Here is a 20,261-nt window from a genome sequence, read left to right as displayed (position 1 = left end):
TTGTCCGACCAAAATATGACCGAGTGATTTTTGAACCCATCGGGCCATGTTCTCAAGGCCACCAAGATGGGAAACAGTTCGAGGAAAGCAATATTACTCGTCAGACCCTTCTCATGCCACCAAGTCGGCCATCTTTGTGCCGACCATTTTGTGCCGAAAATGGCGCCAAAACCTATGCTTCCCGCCGAATCTGTCCACAGCCCCAGCTCCTCAGAAGACACGGCTGGTTTATTCCAGACGATTCTACCATTGAAATCCGCCAAGAATGCTAACCAAATACGCATGTCCTGGCGGATCTCGGCCGATAGTCTCGTGCGATGATGGCCTTCTTTAAGGCCGACCATCGCTTGGGCAATTGAACGGGAAAAGGGGCGGGCCATTGGTATCACCCTCAGGGCAAAATTCAACTGTCCCACCACTTGCTGTAATTGTTGCAGCGTAACTTTTGATGCATTTATACACAGTTGCAGCGCAGCCCTGAACTTCAACACTTTCTCGGCTGGCAAACGGAAACACCCCTCAATGGAGTCCAACTCGATCCCCAGAAACTCGAGGCAAGTCGTAGGACCCACTGTTTTACCCGGCGCCAATGGCACGCCTAACTGTTTCATCAACACACAAAATTCGGCCAAGGCCCGGCCACATTCAAGACCCCCGGCTGCCCCAAGAAATAAGAAATCATCAAGGTAGTGCATTACATCTTGGAAACCCGTTTTCTTTGTGAAAACCCATTGTAGAAAACAACTGAATTTCTCGAAATAAGCACAGGATATAGAACACCCCATTGGCATACACCTATCCATGTAATAACAACCCTGAAACATGAAACCTAGGAGACGCTGGTCGTCTGGGTGTACCGGGAGCAATCGGAACGCTGACTCGATATCTGACTTCGCCATCAGCGCCCCGGGCCCCAGGCGATTCAAAATGGCTACGGCCTCATCGAAGGATGCGTACCGCACCGAACACACTTCTGGATCGATTGCCTCATTTACGGAAAGACCTCGTGGAGCTGATAAGTTATGAATTAGTCGGAACTCTCCAGGGTCTTTCTTGGGGACTACCCCTAAGGGAGAACAAACAAAATTCTGGACTGGGGGTACACTAAACGGGCCAGCGACCCGACCTCGAGTCACCTCTTTTCGGATCTTTTCCTGTACTACGGTTGTATGCTGCAGGACGGAAAGTTGGTTTTTACACTTATCCACACCCTGAAAGTCCCCTACCGGGATGCGGAAACCATACGAAAAACCGTTTCGCAGCACCCCAGCAGAAGTACGATCCGGGTAATCACTGAGCCAAGGGATCATTGCCAGGGTATCAATGGGAGTGGGTAAAGGCGCCCCTCGGACTATATTAGACCTGTTTGGCACCTCCTCTCCCCCCGTTATCACCCGTTCTGGCTCTGCACGAGGCCTCAGGATGGGACGACCCACAACCACTACATTCATGTTTGAATTTACACGATCCCTGCGGTCTCGTACATTTTCCTCTGTTGTAATTAAAACAGAAACCCTTTCTTCCGGTATTGCCGGTAGGTTTCGAGTGATCGTCGGCCCCCGAACCTGATCGAAAGGGCGTCCCCGCATATTGTCGGGAGGATTCACCCACATTACTTCCTACCAACGGCATTTTTAACATCCCTGACTCCTTCATTTTATCCCAGGTCAAGGCATCATAACAATCCCAGGTTAAACTTTTATTATGCTCCTTTTCCTTTCTGAACATATTATCGTAACAAAACCAATGATTCCCCTGGTGCGATGTCGAGTACCCCATGATTCGTGATTGGTAGATTGGGAACTCGGAAAGCAACTCAGGCCTACGTTCGCCCAGGATTGATGTAAAAATTCCCCAGGCATTGCCCCAATTGGCGATATTCTCATTCACTTTAAAGGCGGCCATTTTTGCGCGCCAAACACTCGGGTGCATTAGGTCCTTCTGACTCTTTACATGCTCCACCTCATAATGATCAACAAGTAACGAAAAAATGTTCACATACTCCCCCGCCCAAATCTTTTCCTTAATTGCCAAAGGAACATGTTGCCCCAACTTTTCTCTCCGAGAGGGTGTTGACTCATCCCTCGCGATCGGCAATGGCCGCTTACCTGCACCTGACGCTGCCTCTGTGGTCGCAACCGTCCCTGGTGTCTTGTCCCCCACTGCAGCCGGCACGGGCACCTTGGCTGCTTCCCGCTTCTCACGCAATTGCTTAATCAGCTCCTGCGCTTCGACAGCCGTGGCGCCCTCGTTACCTTTTCCCAACCACGCTGCCAATTGTGCTGCCAACTCGGGCGGCATATCATCCTCGGACACGGGGGTGATCGGATTCCCCTCCTCTGGCACGGGAATTGGAGCCTCGAGCGGGGCACTGGGACCGGGGATCTCCTCTCCCGCTGCCCCCCTCCTGGGCCTCTTGTTTTTCCCTCCCGGGGCTGCTCCCGCCAAAGGACGTTTTGGACCCCTTTCTTCATTCATGTCCACCCGCTTCCTTAGCTCGGACATCTCCTTCATGAGAACACGCAGCATCTGGTCGGTATTCATGCGCTTTCCAACCTTCTTCGGCATTCTCCAACAAAGTAACTGAAAAACAAACAAGAACGATTAAAACGCTCAAAATTGGCTCTTCGTTCCGTCTCGAGCTCACGTGCAGCGGGGAGGTGCAGCTTCAGAGCACAGGAACAAGAGGATGTCTTCTGGTCTTGCGTCTCTTTTTATCCATCTTCAGGGCGGGCGTAAACCCGCCCCTGCCTGCCCCGAGGGCGTGGCCGGCGGCGTCCGTGTCTAGGCCAGCCCACTCAAGGGCGGGAAAAAGCGCGCCCCGGCTACGCCGCTTCGGGCATACCAGCCGAGACGCGCCTCCCGCCCAAAAATGTCTTCCCGGGGGGATCGAGGCACTCTGCCATACGTTCGGGGGGACCGAGTGGTCGCCCCTTTCCATTCTACTCTTCTCCTCACGATTCGTTCTCCCGCATTGATTACATTTTCATTACACAAAATGGCGTTGCAAGGATAGAGGATACATCAATTGAACCAAGGGTACTGTCAGACCACTCATGCATATGTCTATCCATCAGTAACATTAAACCGTCCCCTAAACAAATGTCTTGGAGACTCAATGAAGAAATCTTACACAAAGAACAGAATAGGACTGAAATTCTAACAGCTATTAGATCTTATTTGGAGATTAATACGAGAGGGGACACTTCAGACCTAGTGCGATGGGAGGCTTTGAAAAGTACAATAAGGGGGGTGTGCATCAAAATTCGTTCAGCAATGAACAGAGATTGCAATGCAAAGCTGGAAGGGTTAGAGGCTGAGATAGCTATCCTAGAGAGCAAACACCAAATGACAAGGGACCGGGAAACATTCAATATCATGACCAATAGAAAATACGAATATAACAAGCTGGTGAGCGAAAGGGCGGGGGTGTGGCTGGACAGAAAGCGAAGGTTTAAGCTATGTGAATCTAATAAAGCTGGTAAGAGCCTGGCGGCATACTTAAAATTCAAGGTGCAAAAGAATGCTATTAATGTTATCAGGGATTCTGCGGGAGGTACTCACTCGGACCCCCAAAAAATAACTGAGGTCTTTAAAGACTTTTACGAGGACCTATACGCTAAAAACGAATTGGTGGCTGAAGACAAAATTCAGGAGTATCTACAGGAGTGTGTAATACCAAAGCTAAAGCCTGAAGAACAACTCAGTCTTAATGAGCCAATCTCGGCTACTGAGGTAGAAAAAGCGATCAGGGGATTGAAATGTGGGAAAGCACCGGGCCCGGATGGCTTTACGGCCAAATTTTAAAAAAGCTTTACAACGGATCTGGTTGAACCTCTTCTGAACCTCTTTCACGAATTTACGGACTCGGGGGAGGTGAGGGGCACATTAGCAGAAGCGACTATTGCAGTTCTGCCTAAGGACAGCAAAGACCCGTCGTTACCAAAAAATTATAGGCCGATTTCCCTGATTAATCTAGATTGTAAATTGCTAGCCATGATTTTGTCAGCCCGTTTACAAAAAGTCCTTCCTACCCTCGTACACCCATCTCAAGCGGGTTTCTTAAAACATAGACTGTCTAGTGATAACACCCGAGTACTAGCCCATGCCCTAGAAAAAGCTAAACTTCTGAAAACTCCCACGGTAGCTGTCACACTGGATGCGGAAAAAGCCTTCGACAAGGTAGATTGGTCCTTCCTTGAGGCAGTTTTACACAACTTTAACCTAGGAGAGACGTTTACTAAACTTGTAATGGCTTTGTATGCCGGCCCTACTGCTAAGGTCAGAGCGGGTGGCTCCTTCTCTTCTTCTTTTTGCTTGAAACAAGGGACGAGACAAGGTTGCCCATTATGACCATCTCTGTTCTTACTAGCAATAGAAGCCTTTTTGTGGCATATTAGACATAATGAAGCCATTGCTGGTGTTCCATTTGATGACTGCACTGTAAAATTGACTGCATACGCCGACGATGTGCTGATCCTGACGGAAAAAGCCGACGAGGCTATCCCGGCCTTGATGGACACAATTGAGGGGTTCTCTAGAGTTTCAGGGTATAAACTGAATAAGGACAAAACAGAAGTTAAGTTACTAAACAACATCGGGGGTAAAGAAATTCTGGGCTCATCTGGCCTCACCTGGCAACCAAAAGCTTTTAAATATTTGGGCTTAGATTTTGAGAAGGACTTGATTACGACTCTGAAATTAAATGAAGACTTAACGGTAAAAAAGATATCCACGCTGCTAGACAGCTGGTCACCAAAATATTTGTTCTGGTGGGGTAGGGTTGAGACTCTTAAGATGATGTGCACGCCTCTAGTTAACTACCTAGCTTGCATGCTCCCCATGACTTTTTCAGACGAATTCATCAAGAAGGTAGACAGGTTGTTCGGGGAGTTCCTGTGGCTAGGGAAAAAAGCCAGGATATCATTAAAAAAGATGCAATTAGCAAAAGAAAAGGGCGGCCTGGGCCTGCCCTCGTTCAGGAACTACCAAACAGCCTTCCTCTGTAAGCAAGGGGCCCTTTGGCTGGTTGATGCTACATCCTACACTCCAGTGTGGCTAACTATCGAACGGTCGTTAATGCAACGGGCAACCCTCTCGGTTCTCCTCACCATGGACTTGGCCCATGTACCTCACTCTAAATACATTCTACTAAATACCAGAAGAGCACTCCTCCGACTTGACCAGTCCCATAAAACTGCTTCGGTGATTAAGAGATCTACCCTACTCTCATTATGGCATAACCCTATGCTCCGGATAGAGGGAAAGACCCTTGACTGGGAACTGTGGGCTGCGAAGGGTATACATATAGTGAATGACCTCTATGAAAATGGCAGGCCCCTACCCTTTTCGACATTGCAAGAGAAATTTAATTTATCACCCATAGAATTCTACCAATTCCTGAAACTGAAAGCCGCTATCTCTAAATGTCCCCTCACTACAGACTTGCCTTGGCTGGTGACCCGTCTCCGAATACTGTACCATGCTGATCATTTTGTATCCAGAATATATAAACTGCTCCTCCCCCTGCCCAAGAAGCCACATAGGTTGACCGAAAGTAAGTGGGAATCGGAGCCTAACTCCACAGGCATAGCGATAGATTGGGAGGTAATACACAACACCGCACTAACAAACAAGGTATCCCCGATCCTATGTCAGACGAAATATATGTTGTTGAACAGAGTATTCTGGACCCCCCAGAAATTGTTTAAATGTAAATTGAGGGATACGCCTAACTGTTGGAACTGCCAGGAAGCACCTGGTGACTCGGCACACATGCTTTTTAATTGTTCCCTATTACGACCATATTGGAGTAAAATATTTACATATATTCAGCAAGTATTTGGAATCACACCTATCCAGGAATTTATATATGTCATTTTGGGTCCTTTAGAAGCACAATTGACGGACATTCATGACAGACAATTGCTTGATATCATGTTGACATTGGCGTGCAAGGTCATACTTTACAAATGGAAAAATTTTGCTGAAGTCAACTTTAAAATGTGGCTGGAATGGCTTTCCTTCTTAAGAGGGGCGGACAATCCTGCGCTACAGTCAGCCACTTGGAAGCCTTTGAACAACAAACTCTGGTCATCCCTGGATGCGTCATCCTCCCACTTTGAGCCCCCATGACGCACATCTCAACGGTCAGCTTGGTAAACAGAATCTATATAGAATTTAGTGTGTTTGACTGTGTATGCTTACTGTATACTTCCTGTTGCGCGCACAGCGAACCAGGTCTGGGTAAACCGATTGCTATTGCTCTATGGATACACCTGTCCTCTCTCTTCTCTCCTCTTTTCTCTTCTCTCTCTTTTTTCCTCTTTTTCTCTCTCCCCCTTTTCTTCTCTTTTCTTCTTTGACTTGATTTTGATTATTTCTAAGTGTCATTGTGCCAATATTTTATCCATTTGTACCTTGGAAGATTTATTGTATTGTTTTTCTTTTCATCTTTATTCTTCATTAAAAAAGATTTGAATAAAAAAAAAACATAGTCCGGTCACCAACTATCCTTGAATTTCAAGAGAGAGAGGAGTCAACTCGGATCTAGGTTAGTTGACGTTGGTCAGGAAAGTATTTGTTAAGGAGATGGAGTTTTAGGTCCCTTTTGAAACAGGAGAAGGAGGGGTTGCATCTGAGGACTCCAGGGAAAGCGTGCCACAATCTTGGGAGCGTTGCCAGAAAACTATCGGTATTGGGTGGTTTTCTTTTTCAGTTTCGGAGGAATAAGGAGTGAGTTGGAGCTTCTCAGTGTTCTGGATTGACGTGCTGTTTTGTTGTTTAGGTACTTGGGGGCCGGAGAGTAAAGGGATTTGTGTGTGATGCAGGCCAGCTCGTAAATACACCTCCCTTCCATGGGAAGCCAATTGAGTGAGTTTAGAGGTGGAGTGATGTGTTCAAATCTTTTTACTCCAGATACGAGTGGAGCTGACATGTTCAGCACTGCCCTTAGAGGGGCTAGGTGAGCTTTTGGAGTCCCTGTAAGGATGGCGTTCCCGTAGTCTATTTTAGAGAGAACCAGGGATTAGACTACTGTCTTGAGGTCATCATGGGGAAGAAAAGGTTTCAATTTCTTGAGGTGTTTTAGAGAGAAAAGAGCACTTTTTGCAGAGTTTTTGATGTGGGCCTGCATTGATAAGTTCTTGTCAAGGGTGATGCCTAGAGACTTAACTGAGTCGGATAGGACGAGGGGGCAGTTTAGGGCAACCAGATTCCTGAGCCATTCTTGGATTGGACGATGGTTGCTTTTTGGAGAGAATAGGATTAGTTTCATTTTATCTGGGTTGAGCTTTAAGTGGTTAACGTTGAACCAAGTTTGGATCTCGGTTAGAGTGGTATTGAGGTGTTGGATGTCGCTGGGAGACTTGATTCTGAAATAAATTTGGGTGTCATCCGCGTAAAGGTGGTAATTCACTCCAGCTTTTTTCAAGATGATTGTGAGAGGCTCCATGAAGAGATTGAAGAGGGACGGGGAGAGGATGGAGCCTTGTTGGACCCCAAGTGTGACTTTTGTTGGCTTTGAGAGACATGAGTTGATTTTAATTTGTTGTGAGTGGTGTTGAAGGAAGGAGGTGAACCATTTTAGTACTGTGCCATTGATGCCGGAACGCTTCAACAGGGTCTGCAGAAGAGCTGGATGGTTTACTGTGTCGAATGGGTCAATAAGGATGAGTAGGCAGGCATCACCTTCATCTAAGGCCTTGTGAATGTCGTCGGAGACTTTGAGTATAGCGGTTTACTTGCTACAGCCTTTTCTGAATCCAGATTGAAAGGCGTCGAGGAGATTGAACTCATCAATCTGTTTATTGAGTTGGTGGAGAACACATTTCTCCAATGTTTTTGCAAGGAATGGGAGGTTAGAGATAGGTCTGAGGTTGTTAAGATCATTAGGGTCGGCCCCAGGTTTCTTGAGAATGGGTGTGATTTGTCCTAGTTGAAGGGAGTCTGGGACACAGCCTGAGGTGAGAGAGGCGTTGATGCACAAGTTACTTACCTTCAGTAACAATATATCTGTAAGAAACATTAGTTAGTGTTAGATTCCTTACCTTAGAATATCCCCAGGCGTCAGACTGGATACAGAAAGTTTTCATCAGCAGTACCCTTACGCGTCAGTAGGCATTGTCGTCTGCGGCTCTGCGTCCGTCGTCGGCGTCATGAACACCGGGATGACATCGTCGGAGTCCTTAGACGCCGCCCTTGCGCGCGGACGTCAGTTCTGTACATAGCTTTCCACGCCAGGAACGCAGAGCCATGATAGAAACAGATACTGGTGCCATGAAACTAGGGCCCTGAAAGGGATGTCCTTAACCCTAGATATCGGTTCGCAGAACGGGAGGATGGGTGGGGCCGTAAGAAATCTAACACTAACTAATGTTTCTTTTCGTTACCGAAGGTAAGTAACTTGTGCATCTGAAAGAAACACGTTAGTGTTAGATTCCTCACCTTAGAATAGATACCACAGCAATACCAACCCCGGTGGTGGGTCTGCGAACCAAGATCACCCCAGAAAGTCCTGGAGAACGGAACGGCCGAAAAAGCCATCTCTCCAGACTTGGCTGTTCAGGCAGTAAAGCCTAGCAAACGTGTGCAGCAAAGACCACGTAGCTGCCTTACAGATGTCCTGCAAGGGGACTCCCCGACCCAGGGCACACCCAACCTTGCCTTTTCAGATTCAAGACAAAAAGAAGGACCGAAGAGCCGTGCTGACCTAGGAAGAAGAGAATACCTACTTTTTTGGCCCCAGCCCTACCAGCCTACCCACCTCCGACCTGCCTTCAGTGAAGAACCCAGCCGGCGGACTCCCAGAGTCTGGAGGACCTGCCCTGCAGCCATCTTAAAGACTCTGTCTCTTAGGAGCACTGGATTTGCTCAAACCAAGACTCACCCACAGAATCCAGATTCCAGCGACCCCAAGATTCTGCACCATTCTGCACCCGACACCCATGGACCGGAGTGGTCCAACACCACGAGGAGGTCTCCTCAGTGATCCTGACCTGGGATCTGGTGATCCCGACATCCCTCAAGCCTCAAGATGACGCCTATAGCCCACAACCTGAAGGGTCCACCCGACTACGACTAGAGCTTATGAGAAAACCAGACATCAGAAGACACTCCTGCACCAAATGCCCCACGGTCTTGGGTGTCCCAATCGACTGTGTCCTGGCCTCTCCCAAGTACCCAACTTATCTCTCAGGCCGGTGGTCACCTTCAGGAAGCCTCCCTGCCTAAGCCTGCAGCAAGTTGGCTAAATCAAAGGTATCCATTGAGAGTCACAGGGTCCCCGATGTCTCCTTGGCACCCTGCACCTGGCAGCTCCAGTGCCGCTGGTGGTGCATTGTTGGGCCCTGCAGTGCTGACCTGAATTTCACAAGCTTTGCTTTGTTCATAAGCAGTCCCTAACTGATGGCCACCTTAGCCCTATTGGCTAAGATTGGGCCCCTGCATTCTGCACCCGGCCGCCTCAGTGCTGCTGGTGGTGCAACTCGAGTGCCAAACTAGACCTTGGGGTACATTGGTCCTAACTCCCAAAACTCCCACTTGTAAGATGTTTACTTACCTGTGAAACCGATAACCATTTTTCTCCCATATGGAATGGAATGGAAAGGTATTTGTAAAGAGCATGGCTACCACAAGGCCTCCCAGCGCTCCACAAGGCCTCCCAGCGCTAGGAAACATAGGAACCCATGTTATGAGATCATGGGCCTAAAATGGGCCTTAAATGTTCTAAGTGTTGAACTGTTGTTTTGTATGGGGAAAACCATACCTATAACAAGTAAAAGAAACGTCTTACTTACCTTGTATTGTGAGATCCTTGTGTTTGATATCTTGGCATACCACCCCCAGTACTCAAAGCAATCTAAAAGTATTCTAAAAGTAATTCTTGCATAATGTAAACTGCTTTTTGAGTCAGTACTAACCGGTAACTATTGCAAATTCAACCACAACTGCATTTCCTTGTGAAGTCTTGCATTTGAGAGTATATTTTACTTACCTGTGCCAATTCCGGATTGCTTTGAAAAATAAAACATAAGTATACCTTTTTTATACTAACCCTTTTGGTCCTGATTCAGTCTCTGAGTGTGTGCCATCAGTCTTGAGTGAGTGAAAACAATAAATGCTTAACACACCTCTGGATAAGCTTAAAAGCTCGCCCACACTACCACAAAGACCGCTGTTAGTACTTACTGAATTTAGCCTCTGCTATACCTCTGAAGACTCCCTGGACTCTGCGCACACTATACTTTAATTGTGTGCGTTATAGCGTAGTAAGCTTTCTACACTTCCCTCTCATTACTTGAGACAATGCTATGAGGAGCTAACTTCCACACAATGGTCTTTTGTGCTGTTAATGTAGAAAATAAAAATCCTTTTAGGATCGAGCAGATTAAGTCTCTTATCTTCTTGCGAAGGGGTGAGATGGAGCAAAACGCATTGAAAGAGTAACATACTGTTCTACATAAATAGGTGTCACAACTCTTTGTAAGAAGGACCTGCACAGAGAGTGTCTAGATTTCACTCAAGTGGTGACCAGAGTTGATAGCAATTAGGAAATCTCTTTTGAGCTTCAGAAGGTCCTCCAGAAGTTGTAGCTAGATCAAAGAGCAAATGCTCCGATGAAGAACTCTGGGTAATACACTCTCCATGCTCAATCCAAGGCGATTAAGATGTCTCCGGCCCAGTCCATCCTGATTTTCATCAGAACTCAAAGTAAGAGAGAAATGGCTAGGAACTCCGGCAGGAGACTTGGTATTTATTCGTAATTGGAATGTATCTCCCAGTGACTTTCCTCTTTTGCGCATGTTCTACTGTCATGAACAGGTTTAACAAGGGCATTACCCACTGATGGAAGACAACCCATGCATCCTTTGGATGGAGATGCAGCTTGTGATCCGGCAACTGTATGCTCAGCTCATCTGCTCTAGCATTCAAAGATCCTGCTAGATAGTTGACTACCAGAAAGATGTTCTGCTAGCCCAGCCACACCCACAGAAGCAAGGCCTCATGGTATAGGACCCAGGACCTCACTCAGCCCTGCTTGTTGCAGCACCACATGGCGTTTGTGTTGCCTGAGATGATCTGCACCAGCCCCCCTCGCAGGAAGGCTTTCAGGCCAGATGGATTTCTTAAAGTACCAGAAAACTGATATGAAACTGACTCTCGGATAGACACTAGAGGCCCCTAATCTACACCTCCCCTAGATAACCACTACAGTCCAGCAATGAAGCATCAGCAACAACATGACCTCTCAGTGGCGGTAGTGTTCTGACCTAGGTCAGATTGTTGCTTGCCTGCCATTGCAGAAGATACTGAGCAGTCTTTTCTGAGATCTGGATGGAGTCGGAAATGCAGCCCTTGTGCTGGACCCACTGAAACCTGAGGTTCCACTCCAGGGCCCAGTCTTGCATTTGGGATGAGAAGGATGCACAAGGCTGGGAGTCCAAGAAGCTTCAGAGCCATTCACCATGAGAACCAGGATTGGGTCAGACACCTCAGGATCATATCTTGAATGTCCAGAACTTGCTGCGGAGATGGAAAGGCATTGAATGTCAATGAGTCTAGGACAGCCCTAATTAGAGAAATCCTCCCTGTGGGGCTGAGGTGAGACTTTGGTTCCTTGATGGAAAACCCCAGGATGTCATCTGAAGGTGACCCAAGACTGACTGGACCTACCTTGAGCAGCCAGTCATCAAGGTACGGGAACACATGAACCCCTGACCTCCAAAGATGGGCAGCGACCACCACCATCCCTTTTGTGAACAGCTGAGGTAAGGTTGAATATGAATATGGCAAATTGATATTGCACGGACCCCACCTTGAACCACAGAAAGCCTGTGAGATGCAGAATGGGTATATGAAATACGCATCCTGCAAGTGCAGGGAAACCTTTCAGTCTTGAGGGTCCAAGCATAAAGAATCTGAGACAGGGTGAGTGTTTCGAATTTGTCTTTCCTCAAAAAGGCATTCAGTGGGCTGATCTTCAGTATATGCCTAAGGCCTCTGACCATCTTTGATATGAGAAGGTAGGGTGAATAGTAGCCCCCCTTCTTTCTCCAAATCCGGCACCTGCTCAAGGACTGGATTTGCTGTTACTGCACAGGTTGATAAGGCTAACACTGTTTAAGGCCCCTGGGCTAGCCCTTACATTTTCTAGGCTTAAGGATCCTGCAGTAGATCGACTGCTCTTAAATCATTCTAGCACAGAATCAGTTTTCTCTCCAAATATTCAGGAGCCATTAAAGGGGATACCCAACAAGGACACTAGGACATCCCTTGAAAACCAGGTTAATCCCAAACACGTATGCCTTCTAAGCACAACACCGGTGACCATATCTTCGTCAACAAAGTCTGTGGTGTCCAACCTAGCATTCAAGGCATACATTGCCGCATCTTGGACATCATGTATTGTTTGAGAAAGAAAGAAGCTATGAGGTCTTTTGGGACAGCCAGAAGTATCTCGCTGGTCATATCCCATAAAGCACAGGTGAACCTGCCAGAAGGCACACTGTTCAAGGATCTTAAGGTTAAACTAGCTGAAGAGAGCATTATCTTTCCAAAGGCAACAAAATGTTTTGACACTCTATCCAGAGGGCTTGACTGAAAGCCATTAGGAATTACTTTATTCGTCGATACCGGGACATCAGACATTCAGTAGTATGCCCCTGTAAGCAAATCAAGATCACCAGGGGTCTGTCTGTCACCTAGCCACAGGTCGACTGACCAGAAGGCCCCAGTATAACGTACACCAGGTGGCTATGAGAGAGTGAGGTCCTTGATTAACAACAACAGTGTCTCAAAAGAGATAGGATCTTGTTGAAAGATCTCGGTTAATACATTTGCCTAGGCACCTGGGATGGAACTCTGCCTTTGAAAGTTTAAGCAATACTTTGAGCCACCAGCCTTCTGAATAACTTTAGTGACTGTCTGACACGCAATGTTTAATTTGTAAAAGAATGAGTGTCAGTGCCCAAAGGTCTGCTCAGAAGCCTGCAGCCAGTGCTATCAAATGTCAGTGCACCGAATACCAAGTCTGCATTGTCTGGAATTCTTCTCATGCCTCTTTAATGCACTACTATACAGTCCCTGCCCCTTTATGTTACTTTCAGGTTCCTTCTTTCTGCCTTTGTGACGTTTTGTTCCATTTTTCTCTTCCTCCTTCTTTCCCCTTTGGTGTATTTCCTTCCCTTGCTCTCAGGAAATGGATCATTAGGAAAGATAACTGCTGGTCCCGACAAATAAGTGCTGGCAGGCCGACAGCAAATTCCGCACTGCTTACAGGGTACCAGCATGGTCCATGGTAGGGAGTGGTACCCTTGTCCTTTAACTGGGCTGGGACCAGATTCTAATTGTCAAATTTGACCCCGAATTTGATACTGACGTTTTTGAAGGTACTAAAGGTTAAGTCCACATTAATACTCATTAAACACAAGGAGATGATAGACAGAGCGCTGAAACTTTTCAGACACTCACCCCCAGTCACACATCTGAGTTGAATCGATCATCGTTCTTTAGCTCACTTCACCACCCTACTTCAAACTCAGCTATATGCAAATCAGTCTTGACCCTGTGCCTCATGGGAACAGTCCAGCCCGAGCTGCCAAACACGGTCTTCCCTTGACCGGAAACAAGCATCCTGGAAATGGTTTCGGGGTAACACCCCTTATCAGCCCAGCTAGCTTGAAACCAGTGGCAAAGTGAGCAAGGGAACCACGTCTGGGCATACCCTGCCAACTTAGGGCGAACAAAGCAAGCACAAGGAGATGATGGCCGGTGCGCTGAAACTATTCAGACACCCACCACCTTAATAATCAGGGCTGATACCTTTGTGCACCTTTCCAATATCTTGTGCATGATTGGACTTAAGATTCCAAGAGCATGCAAACAGAGGCCTAGAGCTCTTTCCAAGCGGTATTTCCTTTCTCTCTCATTCTCTTAAAGAGAATTCCTTGAAAACTAGGGCAATGCAATCCTCAAGGTGCTCTTTCTAGAACCATCTCCAATGGCCATGTCCACGTAGCAAGAAGATCACTTGACAAATCGCGTTGTCATGCTAAATGGTTTGAAAAAAGAAAGCAAAGGAGAGGGAAAATAACTGTAGAAAGTAGGATTTATTCAAGTGCACACTCACAACAAGCCCAACAGAAGTACTGAGGTTAATTCCTTTAACAATCCCTCGACCCTCACCTCCTTTCCTGCTCCCACTCCTTGGCGGAACTAGCCACCCGCGTGAAATCTGGCTCTCCGAACGACTGCTGCCCACCATCTGTCCTGCGGAGCATCTGCCTTAACTTACCAGATAGTGTCTTACACCTACTTAACAGATCGCTCAGCAGTGGCATCTGTCCTATCTCCTTTAAGGAGGCCATCCTGGTACCCCTTCTAAAAAAAACGGGTGCTGACATGTCGGAGCCGTCGAACTACCGCCCCATTTCCCTCCTCCCTTACTTCTCCAAACTTATGGAGGCCCATGTCACCCGCTGCCTGTCAAGCTTCATAGAATCCTCCTGTTACTTCGAGCCGACTCAGGCCGGCTTCAGACCTGCCCACTCCACAGAAGCCGTCATTTTGGCAGTTCTCGACACACTCAGGAGTAACGCGGACGCGGGAACCCCCCAAGCCCTCGTCCTTCTGGATTTGTCTGCCGCGTTCGACACGGTGGATCATAACATCCTTCTCCACCGTGTCGAGCAGGCGGGCATCCAAGGCGTTGCTCTTGAGTGGGTCAAATTCTTCCTTACGGGAAGAACACAAGCGGTCCGCCTAGGTCCCTAAACTGCCAAACAAACCCCCACGTCCTGTGGTGTCCCCAGGGCTCTTCCCTTTCTCCGCTCCTTTTTAATCTTTATCTTCGGCCACTTATTCAGTCACTTTCGAAATGGGACATCGTCACTTACAATTATGCTGAGGACCTACAAATCATTTTTTCTCTCAATTCACCACATGCCATCAAAACCTTCCACGGAGCCATGCTTCACATCCAACTCTGAAGTTGAACCCCGGTAAAACCGAGCTCCTCCTCCCTGGGCTCAGTCACACTTACTGGGGCCCACAGTTCTGGCCTCCAGAGTTTGGCTCCCCCCTACCCCAGTAAAAACAGTAAAGAGTCTGGGTGTCATCATCGACACCGAACTCTCTCTCAGGGCTCAAGTTGGAGCGGTGGTCTCCTCCTGTATGTATCAACTTCGGAGGATCCGCAAAGTTCGCTACCTTCTTCCTCCGGCGGCACTTACCCAAATCGTTATCTCGCTGGTACTTTCCCGTTTGGATTTTTCTAATGCCATCTACCACGGTCTGCCGCAATTTCTGATACAACGTCTCCAAGTTGTCCAGAACCAAGCGGCCCGCTTGATTCATGGAACCCCCAGATGGCAATCAGCCAAGCCTCTGCTCACGAGCCTTCACTGGCCTTCACTGGCTCCCAGTCGATCGAAGGGCCGCCTTCAAGGTGGCATGCCTCACCTTCAAAGCACTTCACTGCCCTGGTCCCGCCTTCCTAAAATCCCTCATTCACCCTCACTGTCCCACACACAATCTGCGATCAACTCACCGCGATCTGCTGATCACCCCCAAGAGTAAAACTAAGAGATTCGGCGGCCGCCGTTTCTCCTACCTAGCTCCTGTGCTTTGGAATCTCCTCCCTCTCCCAATCAAATCCTCCCCTTCCCTCTTGAACTTCATGAAAATGTTAAAAACCCACCTCTTCCCCATCTCTGGCTAGATTTTGTCATCTATACTCCCCCCTCATCTGTTCTGTCAGTCAGCGCCAGGAAGCTTCGGTGTCAGCGCGCTTTATAAATTGCATTTAACATAACATAACAGACAATGTAACATATTGAAGGATGGTAAATTAACTTGCCTTAAATAAGTCCAATTTCTTTCTTTGGAGGTAATTCCCTAGCTATTACCTTTCAGTCGGTTTTCATTTCAAACAGACGTTCAAAACAGAGTTTAAAGGAGTAAATTTGTGTTTAGTTATGTTGAAAGCAAAACTGACCATTACAAATTAGTTTTCTCTTTTGAAATTGCATTTTTTTTTTATTTTTCATATTTAGCACTATGTAAATTGTTTCTTTCTGTAAAATCTTTCCTGACATATGATTTGATGATGTCTAACAAGTTCACCTGAGTGCTTTATACATTCATATATTTTTTGGCAATACAAAGAACACAGAGAAACTATATAAACTGGTATCATTTAGTGTTTGTACACTTTTAATTAAACAAAATATAACCAGGTTTGACCTACCTGCCAGCTTATATTACTGTGGCGTGGTACTTCCTCAAGACCAATAGCATTCAAATCTTCAAAGCTGAAGCTGAGATCATAAGCTTGGCCAGAAAGGTCAGTGTGCGGCAATTCACTGCCTGCAGCAGGCCGACGAGCAGCTTCGGGGTGAGCAGCAGCAGTTCTAACATGGTCACTAACAGCTCGTGTCTCTTCAGGAACCCCTGGAGCCTCCATGCTCCTCATCTCGAGCAGCTACATTTAAAGCAAAAGAGCACTCGTATCATTACTAGATAAGTATTAAAAGGATCCTTTGAAAAATAACGTTAAAATGTGGATAATTATTCTTCAAAGCTAGAAATGGGATATGAACAATACTTTTTCATCATATTTAAACGTAAAGCGTTTACTTAGAGGGTTTACCTTCTGAACAATTAAGGCTGATTAAAATGCTAACGCTTTATCTTGTATTAATGTATTCATCCGTTATATTCTCATTTAGTGACCACCCGTCCTGTTCGTTTGAAAAATTGTTCTGTCTGCCGGAAGAGAGCAGGCAGAACGATGAATATGCCCTCAATGAGAATTAAAACAATAACCATTTAACTTACCGCACTCCTGAAAAGGTGCCAGTCTCCAAAATTCATGCTTAACTCCTTCTTTAACTCATCAGTGTTGCATTGAACTAAAACGCGGCCATTTATGTTTGCCTAAAATAAATAAACATAGTTCAAAAATTCAACGGAGCTATCATGTGAGCAGACAGTTGTATATTGGTTTGTTCTGTCTGACAACTTTGCATTTTGTATTTTTAAATCGTCATTTTTTAAAAATAAACTTTGACAGTGCCACTACCAGTTTTTTAATGTTTACAGTAAATCCCCTGAAAAACATAAAATAGGTTTCTTTTGCAGTGGCAGCTGGTGACATTTGAAAGTGGTAGGCCGTAAAAGTTGGTTATGACTTATATAGTAAGCGAGCAAGATCGATGGATAAGCCATCACAGACTTCATCAGCCCGCTTGACCTCACCTCCTCAGACTACATCCTCCTAGGAGACCTCAACGTCCACCTGGAAAACAACATTGACAACAACACCACCACCCTGCTGGCCAACCTCGCCAACCTCAGACTCAAGCAACTGGTGAACACCCCCACCCACTACGCCGGCTACACGCTTGACCCAGTCTTCTCCTCCAGGAACCACATCTCCTTCAGCCACTCCACCCGACTACACTGGACAGATCACAGCTGCGTCCACTTCAACTTCAGGAAAACAACGACCCACCACCACCCGCAACAGGCTCCCTGAAGATGCTGGAGCAAGATCATCACGGACCAGCTCACCACTTCCCTGAGCCAAAACCCCCCCACCAACACTACGGACTCCAACGAAGCAGCCCGTAACCTCACACAGTGGCTCACCAACTGTGCCGATGCCCTTGCACCGCTGAATAATTCTCCCAGCAGACCCGGCAGCAAGAAAACCTTGTGGTTCACCAACAAGTTCAAACACTCCAAGAAATCCTGCCGTACCCTCGAGAAAGCCTCGCGCCACGGCCAGTCAACAGAAAACATGACAGCCCTCAAGAACGCCATCCGCCAACACCACCAGCTGATCCGCACCACCAAAAGGACAGTATTCAGAGAACGACTAGACAACAACACCCACAACAGCAAGGAACTCTTCAACATCGTTAAAGAGCTCTCCAACCCCAGCAACAACGACATCACTCCCTCGCAAACCTATGCGCCTCGTTCTTCCACCACAAGATCGCCATCATACACAACAGCTTCGGCGCCCAGACCACGCACCCAACCACCGAACCAACGCCCTCCATCACCACCCTCTGCGCCTGGACCCCCGTCAGCACTGAAGACACCACCCACGTGATGAACACCATACACTCCTGCTCCCCTGCCGACCCCTGTCCACACCACATCTTTTACAAAGCCGACTCCATCATCGCACCCCAACTCCGGAACATCATTAACAACTCCTTCGCATCTGCCACCTTTCCGGAGAGCTGGAAGCATGCAGAGATCAGCGCCCTCCTGAAGAAACCCACCACGGACCCCACGGACCTCAAAAACTTCTGCCCCATCTCGCTCCTCCCGTTCCCCGCTAAAGTCATCGAGAAGACCGTCAACAAACAGCTAACCACCTTCCTCGAGACCAACGACTCCCTCGACCCTTCGCAGTCCGGATTCCGAGCAAACCACAGCACCGAGACCGCCCTCATCGCAGCCACCGACGACATCAGGTCCCTCCTCGACAACGGGGAAACTGCTGCCCTCATCCTCCTCGACCTATCGGCCGCATTCGACACAGTCTGCCAATGCACCCCAACAAACCGACTCCTGGTGGCCCCCTGCACTGGGCACCGCCCCCAAGCCCACGGACCACACACGCAACCTAGATGTCATCCTGAACTACTCCTTCACGATGACCAAGCAAGTCAACGCCGTCTCGTCATCTTGTTTCAACACCCTGCGCATGCTCCGAAAGATCTTCAGGTGGATCCTCACCGAAACCAGAAAGACGGTCACCCAGGCCCTCGTCAAGCGCCGACTGGACTACGGGAACGCCCTCTACGCCGGAACCACAGCCAAACTACAGAAAAGACTCCAATGCATACAGAACGCTTCTGCACGACTCATCCTGGACATCCCCCGACACAGCCACATCTCTGCCCACCTGAGAGACCTGCACTGGTTCCCTGTCAGCAAAAGGATCATATTCAGGCTCCTCACCCACGCTCACAAGGCTCTCCACGACATGGGTCCCGAATACCTTAACAACTGCCTCACGTTCTACACACCCACCCGTCAGCTCCGATCCGCCAGCCTCGCCCTCGCCACCGTCCCACAGATTCGCAGAACCTCCTACCTGGCTGCTAAGATGTGGAACTCCCTCTCCACCCACCTACGACTGACCCAAGACCATCTCTCCTTCAGGAAGCAACTTAAGACCTGGCTCTTCGAGCAGAGTAACAGCACCCCTCCCCCCCTCCTTTCCCAGCGCCTCGAGACCCTTGCGGGTGAGTAGGGCGCTCTATAAATATGCCTGATTGATTGCTTGATTGATAAACGTGGGGTTTAATTTCAACAAAGATTGGCAAATGGTGCATTTTAAAGCACATTTTAATAATTTAATGAGAAAGCAAGAAGGATTATAAAGCAATTGTGAACGTGTGGTCATGAAATATTTAAAAAAGTTAAAACTGTCCCTTATCTTACTGCATTAATATGTCTATCAGTTATGGTAGTGCAAAAACTGTAGTGGGACATCTTCAAGCCATTTAAAGTCAGGGCACAAGTCCTAAAAAAAGAAGTTGGGGGACGCCTACGTCACGACCGGAAGTGATGTCACTAAAGGTGGCTTGCACTCAGTTGCAGTTTATAGTTCTCGAGCTCCCGGTAAAATAAGTGGGGGGACGCCGTTCACCTGCGTGGTACCCCGATACGAGCCCTGTTTAAAGTGTGTCCTTGCCCAGTGTCTAGCACTGCATTTGGCATCGACTTTGGTAGAAAATGCTCTTACTTGGGGAAGAACCACAGCTGCTGGCTCCAATCAGTCATACAGAAATATGTGAAGACAGTGGTTTAAGCGGGATTAAAAAGTGGCAGTCTCTAAAAGGGGTGTGGCTTAAATATGTTAATTACATTTCTGTGATTTCTATAGTTTGTGATTCCTATAGTGTGTCATCTGGCTGGTATTTTGGTATCTCTCTTAGCTTTCTGTTACTGCATTCAGATATAAAACACAACTGGTGTAACACCTAAAACATGCTAGGACTATTGGCTTTGCCAATGGTTGTTAGCTGTTTAAGATAAATGAGTAACAACAATGTTATTGTAAATAATTAATATAGAAAATGTTTCACTTCTGAAAGTGTGACACTGTGAATTAAATATTATTGATACCTGTGGAAGGAGTATAGGTCTTCAGTTATGTGCACTTTATGTTAGATATATATGGCTATTTTCTCTCCACCCCAGCCATCAGCAAGTCTTAAACCTTTTCTCTTTCCAGT

At 47.3% G+C, this 20,261-nt stretch overlaps 1 protein-coding gene across 5 annotated transcripts in view; it reads right to left on the bottom strand.

Annotated features, from left to right (window-relative positions):
• Positions 1–20,261, bottom strand: part of KIDINS220 (kinase D interacting substrate 220) — a 942,023-nt gene that overhangs the window by 30,461 nt on the left and 891,301 nt on the right. For all 5 annotated transcript variants that reach the window (XM_086926367.1, XM_086926369.1, XM_086926371.1 and 2 more), the window contains 2 exons: positions 16,837–16,935; positions 16,247–16,480 (listed from right to left, as the gene is read on the bottom strand). In XM_086926367.1, coding sequence (XP_086782493.1) covers positions 16,247–16,480; positions 16,837–16,935 — 333 coding nt within the window. The remainder of the gene's footprint in view (positions 1–16,246; positions 16,481–16,836; positions 16,936–20,261) is intronic.

The sequence above is a fragment of the Lissotriton vulgaris genome, chromosome 6 (genome assembly GCF_964263255.1).
Source record: "Lissotriton vulgaris chromosome 6, aLisVul1.2, whole genome shotgun sequence".
NCBI classification, from domain to species: domain Eukaryota; kingdom Metazoa; phylum Chordata; class Amphibia; order Caudata; family Salamandridae; genus Lissotriton; species Lissotriton vulgaris.
This window is presented reverse-complemented; position numbering and strand designations above follow the sequence as displayed.